The 16,162-nt window shown below is 63.7% G+C and overlaps 7 protein-coding genes across 7 annotated transcripts; 5 read left to right on the forward strand and 2 right to left on the reverse strand.

Annotated features, from left to right (window-relative positions):
* Window positions 1–30: 30 nt before the first annotated feature.
* Window positions 31–1,174, reverse strand: ygeX (Diaminopropionate ammonia-lyase; the record flags this gene model as incomplete). The annotated part of the gene is made up of 3 exons (XM_062773234.1): window positions 31–546; window positions 584–822; window positions 871–1,174. The coding sequence occupies 3 exons, from the start codon at window positions 1,172–1,174 to the stop codon at window positions 31–33; spliced, it is 1,059 nt and encodes a 352-aa protein (XP_062629218.1).
* A 448-nt stretch (window positions 1,175–1,622) lies between these two features.
* On the forward strand, window positions 1,623–2,664 carry novR (Decarboxylase NovR; the record flags this gene model as incomplete). Its single annotated transcript, XM_062773235.1, has 3 exons — window positions 1,623–1,893; window positions 1,941–2,403; window positions 2,463–2,664. The coding sequence occupies 3 exons, from the start codon at window positions 1,623–1,625 to the stop codon at window positions 2,662–2,664; spliced, it is 936 nt and encodes a 311-aa protein (XP_062629219.1).
* A 471-nt stretch (window positions 2,665–3,135) lies between these two features.
* On the forward strand, window positions 3,136–7,677 carry radE_1 (Efflux pump radE; the record flags this gene model as incomplete). Its single annotated transcript, XM_062773236.1, has 14 exons — window positions 3,136–3,303; window positions 3,351–3,616; window positions 3,654–3,683; window positions 3,734–3,862; window positions 3,899–4,124; window positions 4,172–4,486; window positions 4,526–4,827; window positions 4,920–5,009; window positions 5,062–5,166; window positions 5,745–6,161; window positions 6,209–6,322; window positions 6,374–6,870; window positions 6,920–7,146; window positions 7,193–7,677. The coding sequence occupies 14 exons, from the start codon at window positions 3,136–3,138 to the stop codon at window positions 7,577–7,579; spliced, it is 3,273 nt and encodes a 1,090-aa protein (XP_062629220.1). The 3' UTR covers window positions 7,580–7,677.
* Window positions 7,678–9,005: 1,328 nt separating this feature from the next.
* Window positions 9,006–10,520, forward strand: mtr_20 (N amino acid transport system protein; the record flags this gene model as incomplete). The annotated part of the gene is made up of 3 exons (XM_062773237.1): window positions 9,006–9,170; window positions 9,221–9,359; window positions 9,406–10,520. The coding sequence occupies 3 exons, from the start codon at window positions 9,006–9,008 to the stop codon at window positions 10,518–10,520; spliced, it is 1,419 nt and encodes a 472-aa protein (XP_062629221.1).
* A 456-nt stretch (window positions 10,521–10,976) lies between these two features.
* Window positions 10,977–14,137, forward strand: ARO80_2 (Transcriptional activator ARO80). The gene is made up of 4 exons (XM_062773238.1): window positions 10,977–11,140; window positions 11,207–11,964; window positions 12,026–12,537; window positions 12,585–14,137. The coding sequence occupies exons 1-4, from the start codon at window positions 11,069–11,071 to the stop codon at window positions 13,895–13,897; spliced, it is 2,655 nt and encodes an 884-aa protein (XP_062629222.1). The 5' UTR covers window positions 10,977–11,068; the 3' UTR covers window positions 13,898–14,137.
* Window positions 14,138–14,159: 22 nt separating this feature from the next.
* Window positions 14,160–14,993, forward strand: LOC62_05G006720 (uncharacterized protein; the record flags this gene model as incomplete). Its single annotated transcript, XM_062773239.1, has 1 exon — window positions 14,160–14,993. One exon carries the CDS (start codon window positions 14,160–14,162, stop codon window positions 14,991–14,993), a length of 834 nt encoding a protein of 277 aa, XP_062629223.1.
* A 65-nt stretch (window positions 14,994–15,058) lies between these two features.
* LOC62_05G006721 (uncharacterized protein) lies at window positions 15,059–16,005 on the reverse strand. Its single transcript, XM_062773240.1, has 2 exons — window positions 15,614–16,005; window positions 15,059–15,434 (listed from the first exon to the last, which is right to left on the reverse strand). The coding sequence occupies exons 1-2, from the start codon at window positions 15,959–15,961 to the stop codon at window positions 15,108–15,110; spliced, it is 675 nt and encodes a 224-aa protein (XP_062629224.1). The 5' UTR covers window positions 15,962–16,005; the 3' UTR covers window positions 15,059–15,107.
* Between the last annotated feature and the right edge of the window lie 157 nt (window positions 16,006–16,162).

A 16,162-nucleotide genomic window follows, 5' to 3' on the forward strand; every position in this document is an offset into this window, starting at 1 on the left:
TCGCCGTGTTCCCAATGTATACATGCCACACTATGCGCTCCCCGCGACCCCCTCTGTGCAGATAAGCACGAGCACGTCCTCCTTGCCAAGGCTCGCCTTGCGGGCCGCGGCCAGACTCGCAGCACCACACGGGCCGGCGGGCACGCCGAGCCCGCCGAGCGCTGCGACCTCGGCGCGCGCCTCGTCGTCGGTCACCACCAGCGCGTCCGCCGGGCGGATGACCCGCTGGAGGTCGGGCCATGCCTCGGGGTTCACCGTGCCGCAGTTGAGCCCCGGCATGATGGTGAAGCTTGTCTCCACTGGCGTCGGGGCGCCGTTCGCCAGCGACGTGTGAAGACACGGCGCGGCCTCGGGTTCGGCGGACAGGATGCGCACGTTGGGTGAGGTGCTCAGGGCGGGGCCGGACACGCCGCCGTGGTACCACTGCACCACTGCGTGCGCGAGCGAGCCCACACCGACGGGCACGATGACGGCCGTAGCCTGTACCCCCGGTGGCAGCTGCGCGTCCGCCTCGGACAGGATGGTCATGTATCCTTGTGTAATGAGCTAGGCGTCAGCGAGGACATCGGCAACGAGGCCTCACCTCTGGGATATCGACATAGTCCTCCCATGACATGTCCTGGATCAACAGCCCGTGCGCGGCCTCAGCGGCGTCGGCGGCAGCGCGCACCGCGCCGTCGTAGTCCGCGTCGACCTGCGTCACGGGGCATCCCTCGCTCTCGATCGCCTTGACGGACCACGGCTCCACCGTGCGCGGGACGTAGATGTGTGCCGGGAGGCCCAGCAGGCGGGCAGTGTGCGCGGTCGCGCGGCCATGGTTACCTGGTGGGAGTCAGCTCGCCTTTCCGGCCCCAGCACAAGGCAACTCACCATCCGTCGCGGCGAACACCGTGACCTGGTCTTTCGCCGCACGCTCCCGCAGCGCAGCGACGTCCCACGGCTCCACGCCCCACCGACGCCCGAGCACGCTCGCGAGCGCATAGCTCGCCCCGAGGATCTTGAACGCCGGCAGGCCGTAACGAGCCGACTCGTCCTTGACGTACAAGGCTTTCACGCCCAGCTCGGCCGCGAGGCTTGGCAGCGCGTGCAGCGTTGTCGGGGCGGCCGTTGGAAAAAGCGCGCTGTGCACGCGCTGTACCGGGTTGGACGTGGAGGCTGCGCTGCTGGTGGTCATTGTATTCGTTGTTCGTGAGGTGGTCATGGCGACAGAGGTCAAAGAGGAGATATTATATTGGAAACTGGACACCAAGTGCATGTCCAAGATGCCGGCGGCTGCTGCTGCTCGTTACGAGCGCGCGGCTGCACGGGATATCGGAAAGTCATCGGCTCGTGATGCCACCCCACAATGGATGCTGCCTCGAAACGAGGCGCGCCACGGGCGGCTCTCCACAGCGCTTCGGCACGCAGCCGACCTCCTCCTGCCTCCCCACACTCCTTGGCGCAGCTCCATCTCAACTTTGCCGCTCTCCTTGTCGCCGTACGCATCCATATAATAGGCGCTCCGTGACTCGTGCTTCTCGCTATCCCCGCTACAGCCGAACGTACACTTCCCGACTCGGACAGCGACTGACTTACTCGACCGACGGACCGACCGACTCGCCGAGAATCCAGACTCGACCACCATGGCATCCCCCTCAACCACAACGGCGACGACCACCTCGCCGACTCTCCGCCTTCGGGGCCAGGCGTCCGTCCAGGCCTCTCCCGCGACCCCCGGGTTCCCTATCACTTCAGACTTCGACGCGTCCCCGTTCAAGGATGTGCAGACGGGCCACACGCGGACCATGCTCCCCGTGTTTGCCAGCCCCGAGGAGGAGCGCAAGTACCGCAAGGAGCACCTGGCTCTCGTCTTCCGCATCATGCACCGGTTCAAGCTCGCCGAGGGGATTGCGGGTGAGTCCCGCCCCGCCTTGTTGTTATCTTCCCACTGACACTCCCAGGCCACTGCAGCGTCCGCGACCCCGTCGAGCCCGACACGTTCTGGGTGAACCCGCAGGGCAAGTCGTTTGCGCGCATGAAGCAGTCGGACCTGGTCCGCTGCCGCATCGCCGACGGCGTCATGGTCGAGGGCATCGCGCCGACCGACGCAAGCGCCTCGTCGATTCACTCGCAGATCTACCGCGTGCGCGGGCGTGAGGGACCCGCAGGCATCGAGGCGATCGTGCATGTCCACGGGCCCAACACCAAGGCGTTCAGCTCGCTCGGGCGCGTGCTCGACATGATCTCGCAGGACGCCTGCGCGTACCATGACGAGATGGTGCTCGTGCCCTTCGGCGGCGCCGTGTTTGACAACACTGAGGGCGAGCGCATTGCGAGCATTGCAGGCAGCAAGCGCATTGCCATCCTCCAGAACCACGGCATCGTCGCCATGGGCAAGCTGTCGATCGACGAGGCGGCGTGGTGGTGAGTAGCGCAGCGCAGCAGGCTGCAGTATCGCCCCTTCTCGCTGACACACACGCCAGGCAGATCAACTTTGAGATGTGCTGCCAGGCGCAGCTGCTCGCTGACGCGGCCCGCCGCCCGACCGACCCCATTGTCGAGGCCGGCCCAGAAGAGATTGCGTCCACCAAGGCCGAGATGGGCACGCCTGAGATGGGCTGGTTCTCGCTGGCGCAGTACATCGAGGACGAGGAGTACTACTCGCAGGGGGAGCACAAGCTGTAGGCGTGCGTGCATGGGCTAGTTGTAGTAGTTTGTGGGGACAGGAGTTTGTAGTCACGAGTGAAAGGTAGCGGAACAAGGGCGGCATGAATCGTTGTAACTGGCTCGTTACGAGGCGCCGGGGACTCGATTACGGCGAGCGATAACCACGGCCAACAACGATTGTGGCCCGTCCACTCGCTACAAAGGCTATGCATCAGCCTGAACGCCCTCCTGCACGGCGGAGGAGATGCCGCTGGCCTAGTCACCTGCCTCTTATGAAGCGGTACTTCAGCGGGGCAAGAGGGCCACGAGCTGCGGATACCAGACGATGTAAAAAGGGCGATAACCGAAATCAAAACAGAGACCTGCCTTGCCTCGACTCGGATTTGCTGCAAAATGAATCGGCCACTCCACCACCTCCCTCGACTCCACATTGACATCTCCCCAAAGCGAACATTATCATACCCTAAAACACGGCCCATCTTCGCCGCAATGTCGACGCCGATCCCAGCGCCAGCAGCAGCAGCAGCAGCAGCACCTACGGACGACGAGTACCAGCTGCAGCGGTCGCGAAACGGGTGCTTGACGTGCCGCGCCAGAAGGGTCAAGTGCGACGAGATCAAGCCCCAGTGCGGGCGGTGCAAGGCGGGCGGGCGGGATGTGAGTCACGTCGCAGGTCCACGCCGTTGCAAGAGCTCACACCGCAGTGCGGCTGGGGGCCCGAGAAGGCGCCCAACCCGCGTAAACGCAAGCGCAAGCCCCCGACGACGACGACAGCCGACGGCCCGGCACGCACGGCTTCGAGGCCGCCGAACGGCGCCTCCCCCGAGCCCGCTGCGCCGTCCCGCGCTGGCTCGAGCTCGTCCTCCCACGTACCCAGCAGCAGCACCAAGCCCGCGCCAGCTACCGCACCTGACCTGCCGCCCGTGGACTGGATCTCGGCCAACTCGCGCAAGAAGCTCATGATGGATCCGTGGGTCTGCGGGGGTGTGATCCCGGCTGACATGCAGATCATTCCTCAACGCCTTCTTTCCACGAGTGTACGTGATCCACCAAAGCCGTCATGGCTGCAGCTCACCCCGCGCCGCAGCGACGAGATGCTCACGTTCCGGCATTACATTGGCAACGCGGAGGACCTCATCGCATTCAACTCGCAGCGCAGCCCGTTCAACCCCTGGGTCACGATTCACGCGCCTCTTGCTTTCCGCTACTCGCCTGGGTAAGTGCTTCCTCTTAACCTCGCTGACACCCCTAGGACATGCGACACGACCGACGCGCTGCGTACCGCCATGCTCGCTGTCGGCGCTGTGCGGCTGCGCTTCATCGACGACCCGACCAACCAGGCCGCCGCGTGCCGCGTCACTGCTGAGGCGCGGAAGCGCGTGCTCGGGCTGCTGGCTCACGTTCTCGCCGACCCGGAAAAGTACGAGGACGAGGTGGAGACGGCGTTTGCTGCGTTGTTGAGCATCACCGTGTCGAGTGTGCGTCGAGCTGGGGTATACGTGTTGGACTGAGCTGACACGAGCAGAGCCTGTCGGCAGATAACGGATGGGACGACCTCTTGACGACCGTCCTCAAACTCATCGACCGGCTAGGCGGGGCGCAAAAGATCCTCTCGTCGACCCCGCGCTCGCACTACAGCGTCACGCGGTTCGTGCTCGAGCAGCTTGCGATCCGCGACGTGATCGCGTGCATGACGCTTGGGCGGCGGCCCAGCTTGATCCGGCAGCCGTTCGAGCCGTGGTTCTTTGAGATTGAGCAGTGGTCAGGCACCGACGTCGAGTGGGAGAGCGTGGAGCGCATGTTTGGCGTGACGCGGGGCATGGTCGACGTGATGGCACGAGTGAGTCGGGCCGCTGTCGTTCCCACTGACCCCGCTCAGGCATGCTCGCTGATCGGGATCGCGCGCGAGTCGACGACGCTCGGCGGACGCCCGCCGCGCGAGCTGCAAGACTCTGCGAGCGGCCTGCTTGCCGAACTCCAGGTATGGGACCACGGCTTCAACTTCTCCCCATACCACAGCCGCACGCAGTACGGTAACCACTGCTTCCGGCACGCGATGAGGATTGCACTGCTGCGCGATGTGCTGGGGTTGGACCAGGACGACGAGAAGGTCGTGTCGAGCGCGCGGGCCATTATCGAGCTCGCGAGAGAGCTGGACGCAGAGTACGGGCCGCTGAACTGGTGAGTGGGGTGAAGGCAGTGATCGGCAGTACACGCGTAGCCGGCTGCAGATCAGTCTCGTCATCGTCCTTTTGGCCCCTGACATCCCGCAGGCTCATGTGGCCTCTCCTCCTTGCGGGTTTCCATATCGGCCGTGACCTGGAGGCCCGCGAGCCTCTCCTCCAGCTCCTCGAGCACCCGGGGTGAGTTTGGCCCGCCGGCCCACGTCAGTCAGTGACACTAACCCCGCCTCAGGCCCCACATGTGCTTCGATTCACGCGCAGGCATCCACCTGCTGAAGGAGTACTGGCGGCAGCAGGACGCCGGCGGAGGCGGGAACTCGCTCACGCACTGGCAGGTGTCGGATGGGCAGCTCCACCGGAGCCTGTTTGCGGGATGAGAGCAGAGCAGAGCCGCGGCTGCTGCTACTCGAGACGACGTATGTTGTTGTAGGCCGTGCATGTATAATGACAGCGGAAGAGTGGGAGATACTCAGGTCTTGTCTTAAGAGGAGTGAACCGCATCTCCCTACCAAGTGGACGGAATTCTCCGTATCTCGGCCGTATCGCATCACTCGCCTGCCACAAGTCACATGGGCTAGCCCGAGCGAGCTTGAGCGAGTCAAGTGCTCCACTCCCCCACCTTGGCGGCTCCGAGACCGAGACTAGGACCGACGTGCTCAACGGACATGGCCGACTCGTAGCCGCCGCGTTTAGAATATGTAAACAGGGTCTGCCGTCGAAAGCAACATGGCGAGCACACCATTCTCTTCGTCGCACTTTTCACTCCTTCCCTCGCCGTCCACCTCGTCTCCGCTGTGCTGTACCTCTTATCCACTGGCAAAGGCCCACAAGCACAATTCCTCGCCATGGCCCTTCGACGACTATGACCATTGCCGCCATAGATGTTGAAAAGGGTCAGGCGCTTACAACCACCAGCAACACCAGCAACACCAGTAACAATGAAAACGACGGCGCGAGCCAGACGGCGTCGACAGTGGCCGTGACGACCACCTCGGCGTCCGAGAAACGCACCACCATCCATGAGGCGACGCCCTCGTCCGAGCTCGACGGCGAGCACAACACCCTCCGGCAGACAGTCACGACCCGCACGACCCGCTCGGTCGCGGAAGCCCTCCGCGCCCTAGAGGACTTTGACAACGCGCCCGAGAACGCGCGCAACTGGTCGAACCGCACAAAGTGGAGCACGGTGATCACGGTCGCCTTGACGGCCTTTGTGAGCACATGCGGGAGCACGATGGCCGTGCCCGGCATTCCGTACGCCATGCGCGACTTCGGCGAGAAGAACGAGAAGGTCGGGATATTGATTGCCGGCTGTTACGTCCTCGGCATGGGGTAAGTCGCTCGTGGCGCCGCTTGCGCAGTGCTGACGACGTCGCCAGCACCGGGCCGTTCCTCTTCGCGCCCCTGTCCGAGCTGTATGGCCGCCAGCCGGCGTACATGCTCTCGCAGACGCTCTTCGTCATCTTCTGCATGGCGGCGGCGCTGGCGCCAAAGTGAGTCGCGCTGGCCTCTCCCCTCCGAGTCCCCGCTAACACCCACACCAGCATGCCGGGCCTGATCATCCTCCGTTTCCTCTGCGGGTGCTTCGGCTCGGTTGGGCCGACACTCGGCGTCGCGACCTGCGCCGACATGTTCATCCCGCAGGAGCGCGGGCGCCCCGTGTCGCTGTACGCTATCGGCCCCATGGCTGGCCCCCCGTTAGGGTCAATGTTCGGCTACTGGATCGTGTTTGGCGGCTGGCGCTGGCTGCACTGGGCGATCACGATCCTCGGCGGCGTCAACTGGGTGCTGCTGGTCTTCTTCGCGCGCGAGACCTTCGCGCCGGCCATCCAGAAGAAGTTTACCTACCGCGTGCGCCACCCGCCCGACGAGAACGCCGGCGCGGTGCGCCGCTGGCTCACCGACTTCCGCTGGATGAGCGCCATGGTGTCTGCCGACCAGGCCAAGGCCGCCTTCTCGAGCGCGTTCAGCCGCCCCCCGCGCCTGCTGTTCGGGAACCCCGTGGCGTCGATTTCGAGCGTTTACTACGCGTACATCTTTTGTAAGTCCAGTACCGGAAGTAGTGTTCGTGCCACTCACACCGCGCCTAGCCATTCTCTACCTCTTCGTGGTGGCCCTCAACAAGCTGTTTGGCCGCGCGCCGTACGCCGACCCCAAGCTGTTCAGCTATGGCTGGCCGCAGGCAACCGTCGGCCTGTCGTACACGGGCATGGCGACAGGCTTCTTCAGCGCGGCGTTTACTGCCGCCGCGTTCCAGGACAAGATCTACAAGTACCTGTCGAAACGGAACGGCGACCAGGGTAGGCCAGAGTATCGCGTGAGTTGAGCATCTCTGCGGCTACACTCCAGCTCACACCTACCAGCTTCTCCTCACCCAGATCGGCATCACGCTCATGCCTATCGGCCTGCTCATCTTTGGGTGGACGGCCCACGCCGAGGTGCACTGGATCGCTCCGATGATCGGCCAGTTCATCCTGTCGTACGGCACCATGCTGGCGTTCAACACGCTGCAGGCCTTTATTGTCGACGCCTTCTTCCCGTACTCGGCGGCAGCGGTTGCCGGTGCCGTGTTTGTGCGCTCCGTGCTCGCGTGTATCATCTCCGTCTTCGCGCCGCAGATGTTCACAGTCATGGGCTGGGGCTGGGGTGGGACGTTCCTCGCGCTCGTCGCGGCGACGGGCATCCCCCTGCCCACCATCATGTTCAAGTACGGCGCGCGCCTGCGCGAGCGCTTCAAATTTAAAGGATAGAACCTAACCTACATGCATGGCGATCTGTGCGTGGCGGGTTTGGCAGCGTCTGGCAAGCGGCGCATAGCCCGAGATATCACAATACGCCGACGGAGAGACTATGTGTCGTTGCCCACTCGTCGCATGGCGCATTGGAGGCGGCCAACAGCGGCGCGCCCCCGTCAGCCCCATGAAGGCCACGTCGTGGGCAGTGGGTTCCAGCCAGGTTCCAGCCATGCATCAGGGGATTCCGAAGACGACAAGTGTGCGCTGAAACGAGGGTGAGGCAGGCCTCGCCGCGCATTAGGGCGTCGGGCGGAGCCCGCCAGTCTCACCTGGCACGATGAGGCGCACGCACCCACTACCGTCGCCAACTTGTGGCCGTTTCAGACACTGACCGACAAATCAGACCGAGGAGACCGAGGTGATTGCCCTGGCGCACGGGGTGTGGCTGCTCGTTTGGGAACGTTTCGGGCCCTCGGAGCGCGTGTTTGGGGCGAAACAGCTGACCGAGACACGCACGGAGCGCCACTTTGCGTCGTGTCCTGATGGTGATCACGGCCGGAGCAAGCGGCATCCCTCGGCAATTTTCGCAACCTTTCCAGCTACAACAGCTTTGCCGGCGCGTCGAGGCCGCTAGTGTCGATGTAAACGACAACAACAAGGTGGCTCTTGGCGCCCCAGCTGCCCCGCTGGCCCTGGAGGGCAACACCTGGAGCCAGGCGCCACAGTGGGGCCGCTGTCGCTTGTGGCGATAATGATGGCTGATGATGGCTGACGACGGCTGAGGTCAAGTTGACCGCCGACCGACCGACCGCCCCACTGTGGTGGTGGCTCGATCCGCCGATCCGGCCCGCGTTCAGATCGCAAGGCACTCGCCCAGACCTTGTGGCTGTGGATCGGTCGGTTGGGCCATAGCGAGCAGGAAGGTGGTCGGCGACCAGCCAGGGGGTGCCTCGCGTCTGGCGGATTTGGTCTCCGTCTGCATCTGCCTCTACGACTGATTGATTCGATTCGCGCCAACACCTCCTCTCCTACCCACGCCATCCTCCAACCATTCTGCGACGAGCTATCGGGTCAAGCGGGGAAAGAGACGCCTGTACCAATCGCACGTCGCTGCCCCGGATGGCCGACGCCACGACTCTGCGCCAGACACGGCCCGTGCACCTCCTGTCCGCCTTGTTGCCGCTGATTGCCCTGCATGTCCCCTGTTACTGTCTCTCCATACCTCGCTTACACGGCGGCTTGTGCAGTTTTACAACAGAAAAAAAATGTGTCGGGTCAAGGGTGCCCGGCGAGGAGACGCAAAGCGGGGAGTGGGTTGAAGGTGCGCCAGTGGGGCCACACTGCCTCGCCCCTTGCCTTGGCAGGTGTTATATATATCGCAGACAGCGGCACACGACTGATTGCTCCCCATCAGCCATCGCCTACAGTCAACGTCAGCAACATGTCGACGACCCACGACAACTACGATCCCGAAAAGCAAGAAAACACTCCTTACAGCAGCGGCAAAGACCAGAACTATGCCGTTGAGGTCGCACCCGCCGGCGGTGTCGTCCAGCACGACGCCGTGTTCAGCGACATGAGCGAGGGCGGACCAAACTACCGTTCGGTAAGTCGAGTTGCCTTGCATCAATCAGCCGCCTGCTCACACACCCCCAGCTGGGCATGCTCGGCGCCTTTGTCCTCATGACCAAGGCCAACGTCGGCCTCGGAGTCCTCTCCATTCCATTCGTTTTCATGTCGGTTGGCATGGTCCCCGGTATCATTCTCCTGATCATCATGAACATGATCATCATGTGTAAGTGGCGTGGCATTTTCTGCCACCACCCGGCTGACGTGCCCAGACTGCGCCCTCGTCATCGGCGACTTCAAGCAGAACCACCCCGAGATGTACGCCATCGCCGACGCCGGCTTCATCATCGGCGGCAAGGTCGGCCGCGAGTACTTTGGCATTGCCTTTCTCCTCTTCATGATCTTCGTCGCCGGTGCTGGCATGGTCGGTGTCTCGACCGCGCTCAACGCCGTGTCGACCCACGGCGCGTGCACTGCCATCTTCATCTTCGTTGCCGCCATTGCCGGCTGGGCGTGCGCCTCGGTCCGCACGCTCGGCAAGGTTGCCTGGCTTGGCTGGATCGGTCTCGTGTCGATCCTGCTTGCCATCCTCATCCTCACCATCGCTGTTGGTGTCCAGGACCGCCCCTTCGCCGCCCCCAAGACCGGCCCGTGGGAGAAGAACATCCACATCTTCGTCGCCGCCACCTTCTCCGACGCCATGAGCTCGGTCAACGACGTCGTCTTCGCCTTTGCCGCCACCCCCGCCTACTTTGGTATCATCTCCGAGATGCGCGACCCCCGCCAGTACAAGAAGGCCATGGTCTGGTCCATGGGCTTTGTCCTCATCCTCTACCTTGTCATTGGTGTCGTCGTCTACCACTTCTGCGGCCAGTATGTCTCGTCCCCTGCCCTCGGCTCGGCGGGTAAGCTCATGAAGAAGGTCTGCTACGGCGTCGCCATCCCTGCCCTCCTCGTCACCCTCACCATCTACGCCCACCTTGCCGCCAAGTACTTCTTTGTTCGTATCCTCGCCGGCTCGGAGGACCTCACCAAGCCCACCCGCCGCCACTGGACCATCTGGCTTGGCTCAACCTTCGCCACTGTCGCCATTGCCTACCTTATCGCGTCGGCCATCCCCATCTTTGGCAACCTCATCTCCCTCATCGGCGCCCTTATCGGCCCCTCGGTCTGCATCATCCCCTACAACCTCATGTGGTGGCACGACAACTGGCGCTTCAAGGAGTCGAGCCAGCGCAACGTCGTCATGGCCGCCGTCAACGGTATCCTGCTCGTCATTGGTGTCTTTGTCACCATTGCCGGCACGTACGCCGCCGTCCAGACCATTGTCCACGACAAGTCGCGCAACAAGCCTTGGTCGTGCGCCGACAACTCGCACTCGGTTTAAAACAAGTGTTCACTCTAGGGTTCGTGCGACATTAATTCACGGTGGGAAATAGCGCGTTTGATCTGTTGTGTAAGAGTTAGTTAAGCGGTCCACACCACCACCCTCGCGAGGGCAAGGGAGGGGAGGGGCCGACAGAGAAAAACAGTTGTACATGATAGAAAGAGCGCCACCACCACATACATTGTCGCCATGCATAGCATGTTCGTGATCATGAACCGTGAAGCGATAACCGTTCACAACCGTGCCAAGCAAGAGCACATGCACTGCATAGCAAGGGAGACTGCCTGAATGCTGCCTGAATGGCCCGCGGGTCGGAATGGCAGCCTCCCCTCCCCCCTCTGCCGCCACTGACCTCACCTGGCACATCCGAGATTTGCTTCCGTCGCTCATCGCCGCCGCCACCCCGAACTATGACATCGTCGTTCATCTCATCGCACATCTCTACATCTCCTCATCTTTCCATTCTTCACGCTCTACAAGGTCACAGAGACATCTCAGAGACTTCAGAGACGAGCCCAGAACACCCACGACCCATACCAACCGCCCCAATGTCCGGTGACGACTCGCGACCCGCTAAAAAGCCAAAGCGCACTTATCGCGCCTGCTACCCATGCCGCTCGGTAAGCTTCGGAACTGACAATCAACGACAACAACAAGGAAAAATAAGTCGTCTGACACCCCCCCAGCGCAAGCTCAAGTGCAGCTTTGGTGACCCGAATATGCCGTGGGACGGCCCATGCGAGCGGTGCTTGCGTGAGCAGCGAGAATGCCTGCGTGCAAAGGCGACGTTTGTCAAGGACGCAGTGCCGCGCAAGTCCGACCTAGCCGAGGGGACAGTGTTCACATCGAGCACGGGCATCGCCGCAGTCGTCGACCAGAGACGGTCGGTCCCACCGAGCGGCGGAAGCCTCATGTTTCCCGGACCTCCTGGGCAGCTGAGCCGGCCGTCTATGGGCCAACTCCACCAGATGCAGCACGGTCGCTACGGACCGCGACCTCACGCCGGTTCGTTCTCCGATCCGGACGTCACGCCAGACGTGGCTGAGGGGAGCGGGAGCCGGGCCAACGGTGCGAGCGGGAGCGGGCGGGGCAGTGTCGGGAGCCTGCGCGGCGGCGAGCTCGAGGCCGACCCGCCGGTGCTGCGTGACGACAAGGGCGCGCACTCGAGCGACGAGGAAGAGGACGACGACGCCGGCGACAATGCGCTCGTCAGCTCCAACCTCCAGAACCCGAGCGACGCGCTCAAGCTCCTCGCGAGCGCCAGCAGCCTGCAGTACCAGAGCCTCAGGGAGGCGTCGGCCAGCCGCCTCAAGGAGCAGCAGCAGAAGACTGCCGCGCAGCAGCAGCAGGCTAAGCGAGGCAACAATGCCGCGACGTGGCTTTCATGGGCGCCGATTGAGCAAGGGTGTCTGACGGTCCAGGATGCCCGTGCTCTGTTTTCTTTGTAAGTCGACGCGACGCGCGCGCGCGCACAGGCCGGGCCGGGCCGGGCTGACAGTGTCCAGCTTTGAGCTCTCAATGGCACCGCTGTACCCGATCATCCACCCCATGCTGTTCGAGGCGAGTTACCTCGAGACGCTGGTCAAGCAGGAGTCGATTCTGCTCGGAAGCATACTGGTTATCGCGGCGCGCTACTCGAATGTCCTTGCTAATGATCGTGGCGCGCACGTTCACGAGCGGCTGTCGCAATGGGTGCGGTTCCAGCTCCTCGGCGTCATGGATGGCGACCCGGCCCTGCGGTCGATCAGCACGGTCGAAGCGCTTCTGCTGCTGAGCGAGTGGCCCATGGTGCCCATGTCCAAGCCCGAGGACACTCACTTTGGCGACGATAACGCGCTGGACGAGGCGGTGCTCTTGCGGCCAAGCCTGCGTTACGACGCCTACGCGTGGACCAACATTGGTTGGGCCGTCCGTCTGGCGCAAGAGCTCGGCATCCACGACGCGGTGCACCTCCAGCGCATGATGGGGACCGTGGGCAAGTCGTGGAAGCAGCACCGAATGCTCAAGACCTGGGTTTGTGAGTAGCAGGGGCAGAGATGGTGGTGCACGTTCCTGACGTTACAGACTGCTACAATGCGGAGAGACACATTGCCGTGCGTCAAGGTCGCAACACGGTGCTGCAGGAGGCCATGACGACGCAGTGGTGGGAGTCTGTCTCGGACCTGGTCGGACACGACAACCGCGGCCCAAGAGGCAGCAGCGACGTGCACACCTCCGACGTCTTCATCCTCAGCTGTATCGCCCAGCTGATGGGCACGATCCAGGACCACCTGTACCCCAACAAGGAGGTGACGCGGGCGTTGCTCCGCACCGGGGCGTGGGAGCCCTTCCTGCGCAGCTTCCGCCTCGAGATTCGGTACTCGAAACGCTCTGTGCAGTACAAGTTGCGCGACGGCAGCATCGACTCGGCACTGCTGCAAATCGAGCTCGACTATGTCGTGCTGTACGCCAATGCGATCGCCCTGCGCGCACTTCAGGGCAAGCTGCGCCGCCGACGCCAGGTCAACGACGTGCACTACTCCAACCCGTCGCTGCTCAACATGGTCGAGGGCCCGTGGATCATGGAGGCGCTCACGGCCGCGCGGTCCATCATCGACGTGACGCTCAACGTGCTCGAGCACCGGCAGATTCTGCGCTACTGCCCGTCCAGGATCTTCCAGTACATCCTGTTCGCGACCACGTTCCTTTACAAGGCCTTGGCGTCAGGCATGGTCGAGTACGGCGAGCAGAGCATGGCTGTGACGCTGGACAAGGTGGTGTCGGCTCTCAACAGCGCCGCGATTGACGAGGCACACTTCCTGCGCGGGTTCGCGAGCCTGCTCAAGAGACTCGGCAAGCACTGGCAGTCTGCGAGCGCCAACTCGCCGTCGATCCTCAACCGCGGCCCGGCGTCGCTCCACCCGCCAGAGCAACCAGGCCCGATGGGCGCGTCGCCCGAACAGCACGTCGCGCCCGAGGAGCGCGTGCCGGCCAGCAACGCGCCCAACCCGCCGGCACAGCGGCCCGACTCGATCCTGCCGTCGCTCGCGCACATGATCAACAGCCGGGACATTGATCCCAGCATTGCGGGTCTCCCCCAGTTCCACTTTGACATCCTCCAGCCGTCAGCGGCGGCATCTGGGCCTGGAGACCTCGCGTCGGGCGGCGGTGCCGGCGCACTGGCGTTCAACACCGACAACATTGTCACGCACCCGCCAGAAGACTTCAACTGGAACTTCAACCCCACGTCCCAGATGCCCGCGGCGGCGAGCGAGCAGGACTTGCTCTTCCAGAGCATCTGGGACCACACGCAACAGGACTCGAACACGACCACGGCGAATCTGTACGCGACGTTGCTGGGCGACGTCCTTATTCCCATGGACCAGGAGGGGGCATAGTTGTATATACACAATACACGATTACACGATTACAGGATAATGCCGCATGTAGAGGCCGTGCGGCGAGTGGCGTAGTGGTGGTGGTGGCCAGAGGCTGAGGGCGAGTGCGCGCCTCTGCTCAGGCCTGCGCTGCGTGTTGACGTGACTTGACGGTCGCCTCACCAGTGTTCTCGCCATTGCTCAACTCAACTCACAGCACTCATCTCTCGCAGCAGACAGACTCGCGCCCCTCGACCCAGCTCCACCACCCCACGACCCCACCATGCCCAATGGCTCAACACACATAGTGATCGAGAGCACGCCGCACACGTACCTAGTACAGCGGCAGCACTCTGCGGTCTCGGGCGCGTGGCCAACGAGCGCCGACGCCGACCCAACCCTCACCCTCGCGCCAATCTTCCCCGCGCTCCGGTCGGCCGCCATCATCGACCTGCGCGGCGTCTTCCCGCCCGCGGCGAACGCGCTGTGGGCCGTCCCACAAACAGCGCACACACTCCGCGTGTTCGCCAACAACGCGCTCGTGCCCTCCGGCGTCGCGGGGACGACGGTGCTGTTCCTGTACTTCACGGCACAACAGGCGATCGACGACGTCGACGACGCGTTCGCGGCGAGCTTGGCCGGGTGTGCGCTGGCGAGCAAGGTCGTCGTCAATGTCGCCTTTGACCCCGCACTGGACTTTTGGCTCGACGGGCTCGATGTCGAGGGGGTACGCATGGCGTGGGATATGGGCTTTGGCGCGCGCGAGGTCGTCGTCGTGTTCACGAGCACGATGCCACCGCCGGACGAGGCAGAGCGGCAGGAGCGACGACCCCGCGGCGGCGACACCGACGGCATGTACCTCTTCACCATCTTCCTCCTCCTGCTAGCCAAGAGCGCCGGGGAGGGAAGACGGCTCGTCGTTGTGGGCATTGACGACGTGCCGGCGCCATATGCCGGGTTTGTAGGCGGCGCAGGCGGTGCCGAGGCGCGGGCGAGGGCGGTTATTGCGGCTGCGCTTGGGGAGGAGGGGGCGGACGCGGCGGTCGAGTTTGTGTCAAGGGGGGAGTACGCCGCGGGTGTCCGCGACGAGGTGTTTGCGCTCGAGACGGGCGAGTAGGTAGGCGCAGCGAGTTAGATGTAGTTACGTGGTGAGCAGGTCAGTCGAGCCGACGCCCCCGCCCGAGACAGACAGACAACTTCATACAACGAACATGACCGACCAGCCCTACGCCTACGCATCCGCCTCGTACTCGACCACGCCCGCGTCCTTGTCCACAAGCACAGTATGCACGTGCCCCTCGTTCTCGGTGAACTTGAACACGTGGTTAAGCACGCTCGGCGAGCCGGAGAGCAGGACCACCTCTGCGCCGTCGGGCAGCGCGTCGATGAGCGACAAGAACGAGTTGAGGTAGCGCTTTGGCGAGGGGGACGCCGGGCTGTCGGGATACCCGTCAAAGTCGACATTCGCCTCGGCGTCGATCAGCTGCTTGTTCGCCCACTCGGAGCGGAAGTGCTCAAACCAGGTGGCTTGGTCCGGGTTCAGGCCGGAGGCTCGGCGCTGGATGGGGTTAGCGGGCGTCGTTGCGGAGTGGTGGGTGGCGAGGGCGGCGGGCTGGGCACGGGCGAGAAGCATGAGGCGAGCACGAAGTACCGCGCTCCACCTCTCACGCCCCCTCGTCCCCTCACTCGCTTGCTCGCAGCTCGGCTGCTCGCCGCGCCGCTCGCCACCGCACTCACCTTGTCTATCCGCTCGGCAATCTTGCCTCTCTGCTCCTCAAGCTCATGCGGCACCTCGGCCCCCGCGGCCGCCTTGCGCAGCTCCTCGAGGACCTTGCTCGCGCGCTTGGCGCGCTTGTCCGCGTCGTCAGTGCTCGGCGCGAGCACCTTGAAGCTGTCGAGCACCCACCCCGTCGCGGGGTTGTCGACATAGGTCACCTTGCGGTCCTTGACCATTGCGAGGGTTTCGGGGCCGAAGCGCCCGACCGCCAGATGGTCGGCGAGCACGAACGGCGGGCGGTTCTTCGCGTGCGCGGCGACGCGCTTGAGTACCGTGTGGATCTGGCTGTCGAACTTGGGGAGCGACATGTTGGATGGTTAGTGGGAAGAGGTGGGAAGGAGGTGGTGGTGGGAGGTGGGTGGTTATAAGTGGGTCGTCGAGCAGGCGTCGTGGTGGGTTCTCTGCAGCGAGCATCGGGTGTGGCATGCCGATGACCACGACCGTTCCAAGCCGACACATGTTCCTGCCAAGGTATGCTCTGCTCCTCGTCGTCGTCGCCTCGCCGCTGC

The sequence above is a fragment of the Vanrija pseudolonga genome, chromosome 5, assembly GCF_020906515.1.
Source record: "Vanrija pseudolonga chromosome 5, complete sequence".
Taxonomy (NCBI): domain Eukaryota; kingdom Fungi; phylum Basidiomycota; class Tremellomycetes; order Trichosporonales; family Trichosporonaceae; genus Vanrija; species Vanrija pseudolonga.

What these genes read in the sequence shown, in the direction of transcription:
- ARO80_2 (XM_062773238.1), top strand. Translation starts at nt 11,069, where the DNA reads ATGTCCGGTGACGACTCGCGACCCGCTAAAAAGCCAAAGCGCACTTAT. An exon ending in GCCCGTGCTCTGTTTTCTTT is followed by an intron (nt 11,965 to 12,025) that starts GTAAGTCGACGC and finishes GACAGTGTCCAG; the next exon opens with CTTTGAGCTCTCAATGGCAC. An exon ending in AATGCTCAAGACCTGGGTTT is followed by an intron (nt 12,538 to 12,584) that starts GTGAGTAGCAGG and finishes CTGACGTTACAG; the next exon opens with ACTGCTACAATGCGGAGAGA.
- LOC62_05G006721 (XM_062773240.1), bottom strand. Translation starts at nt 15,961, where the DNA reads ATGTCGCTCCCCAAGTTCGACAGCCAGATCCACACGGTACTCAAGCGC. An exon ending in TTGCCGAGCGGATAGACAAG is followed by an intron (nt 15,435 to 15,613) that starts GTGAGTGCGGTG and finishes AACCCCATCCAG; the next exon opens with CGCCGAGCCTCCGGCCTGAA.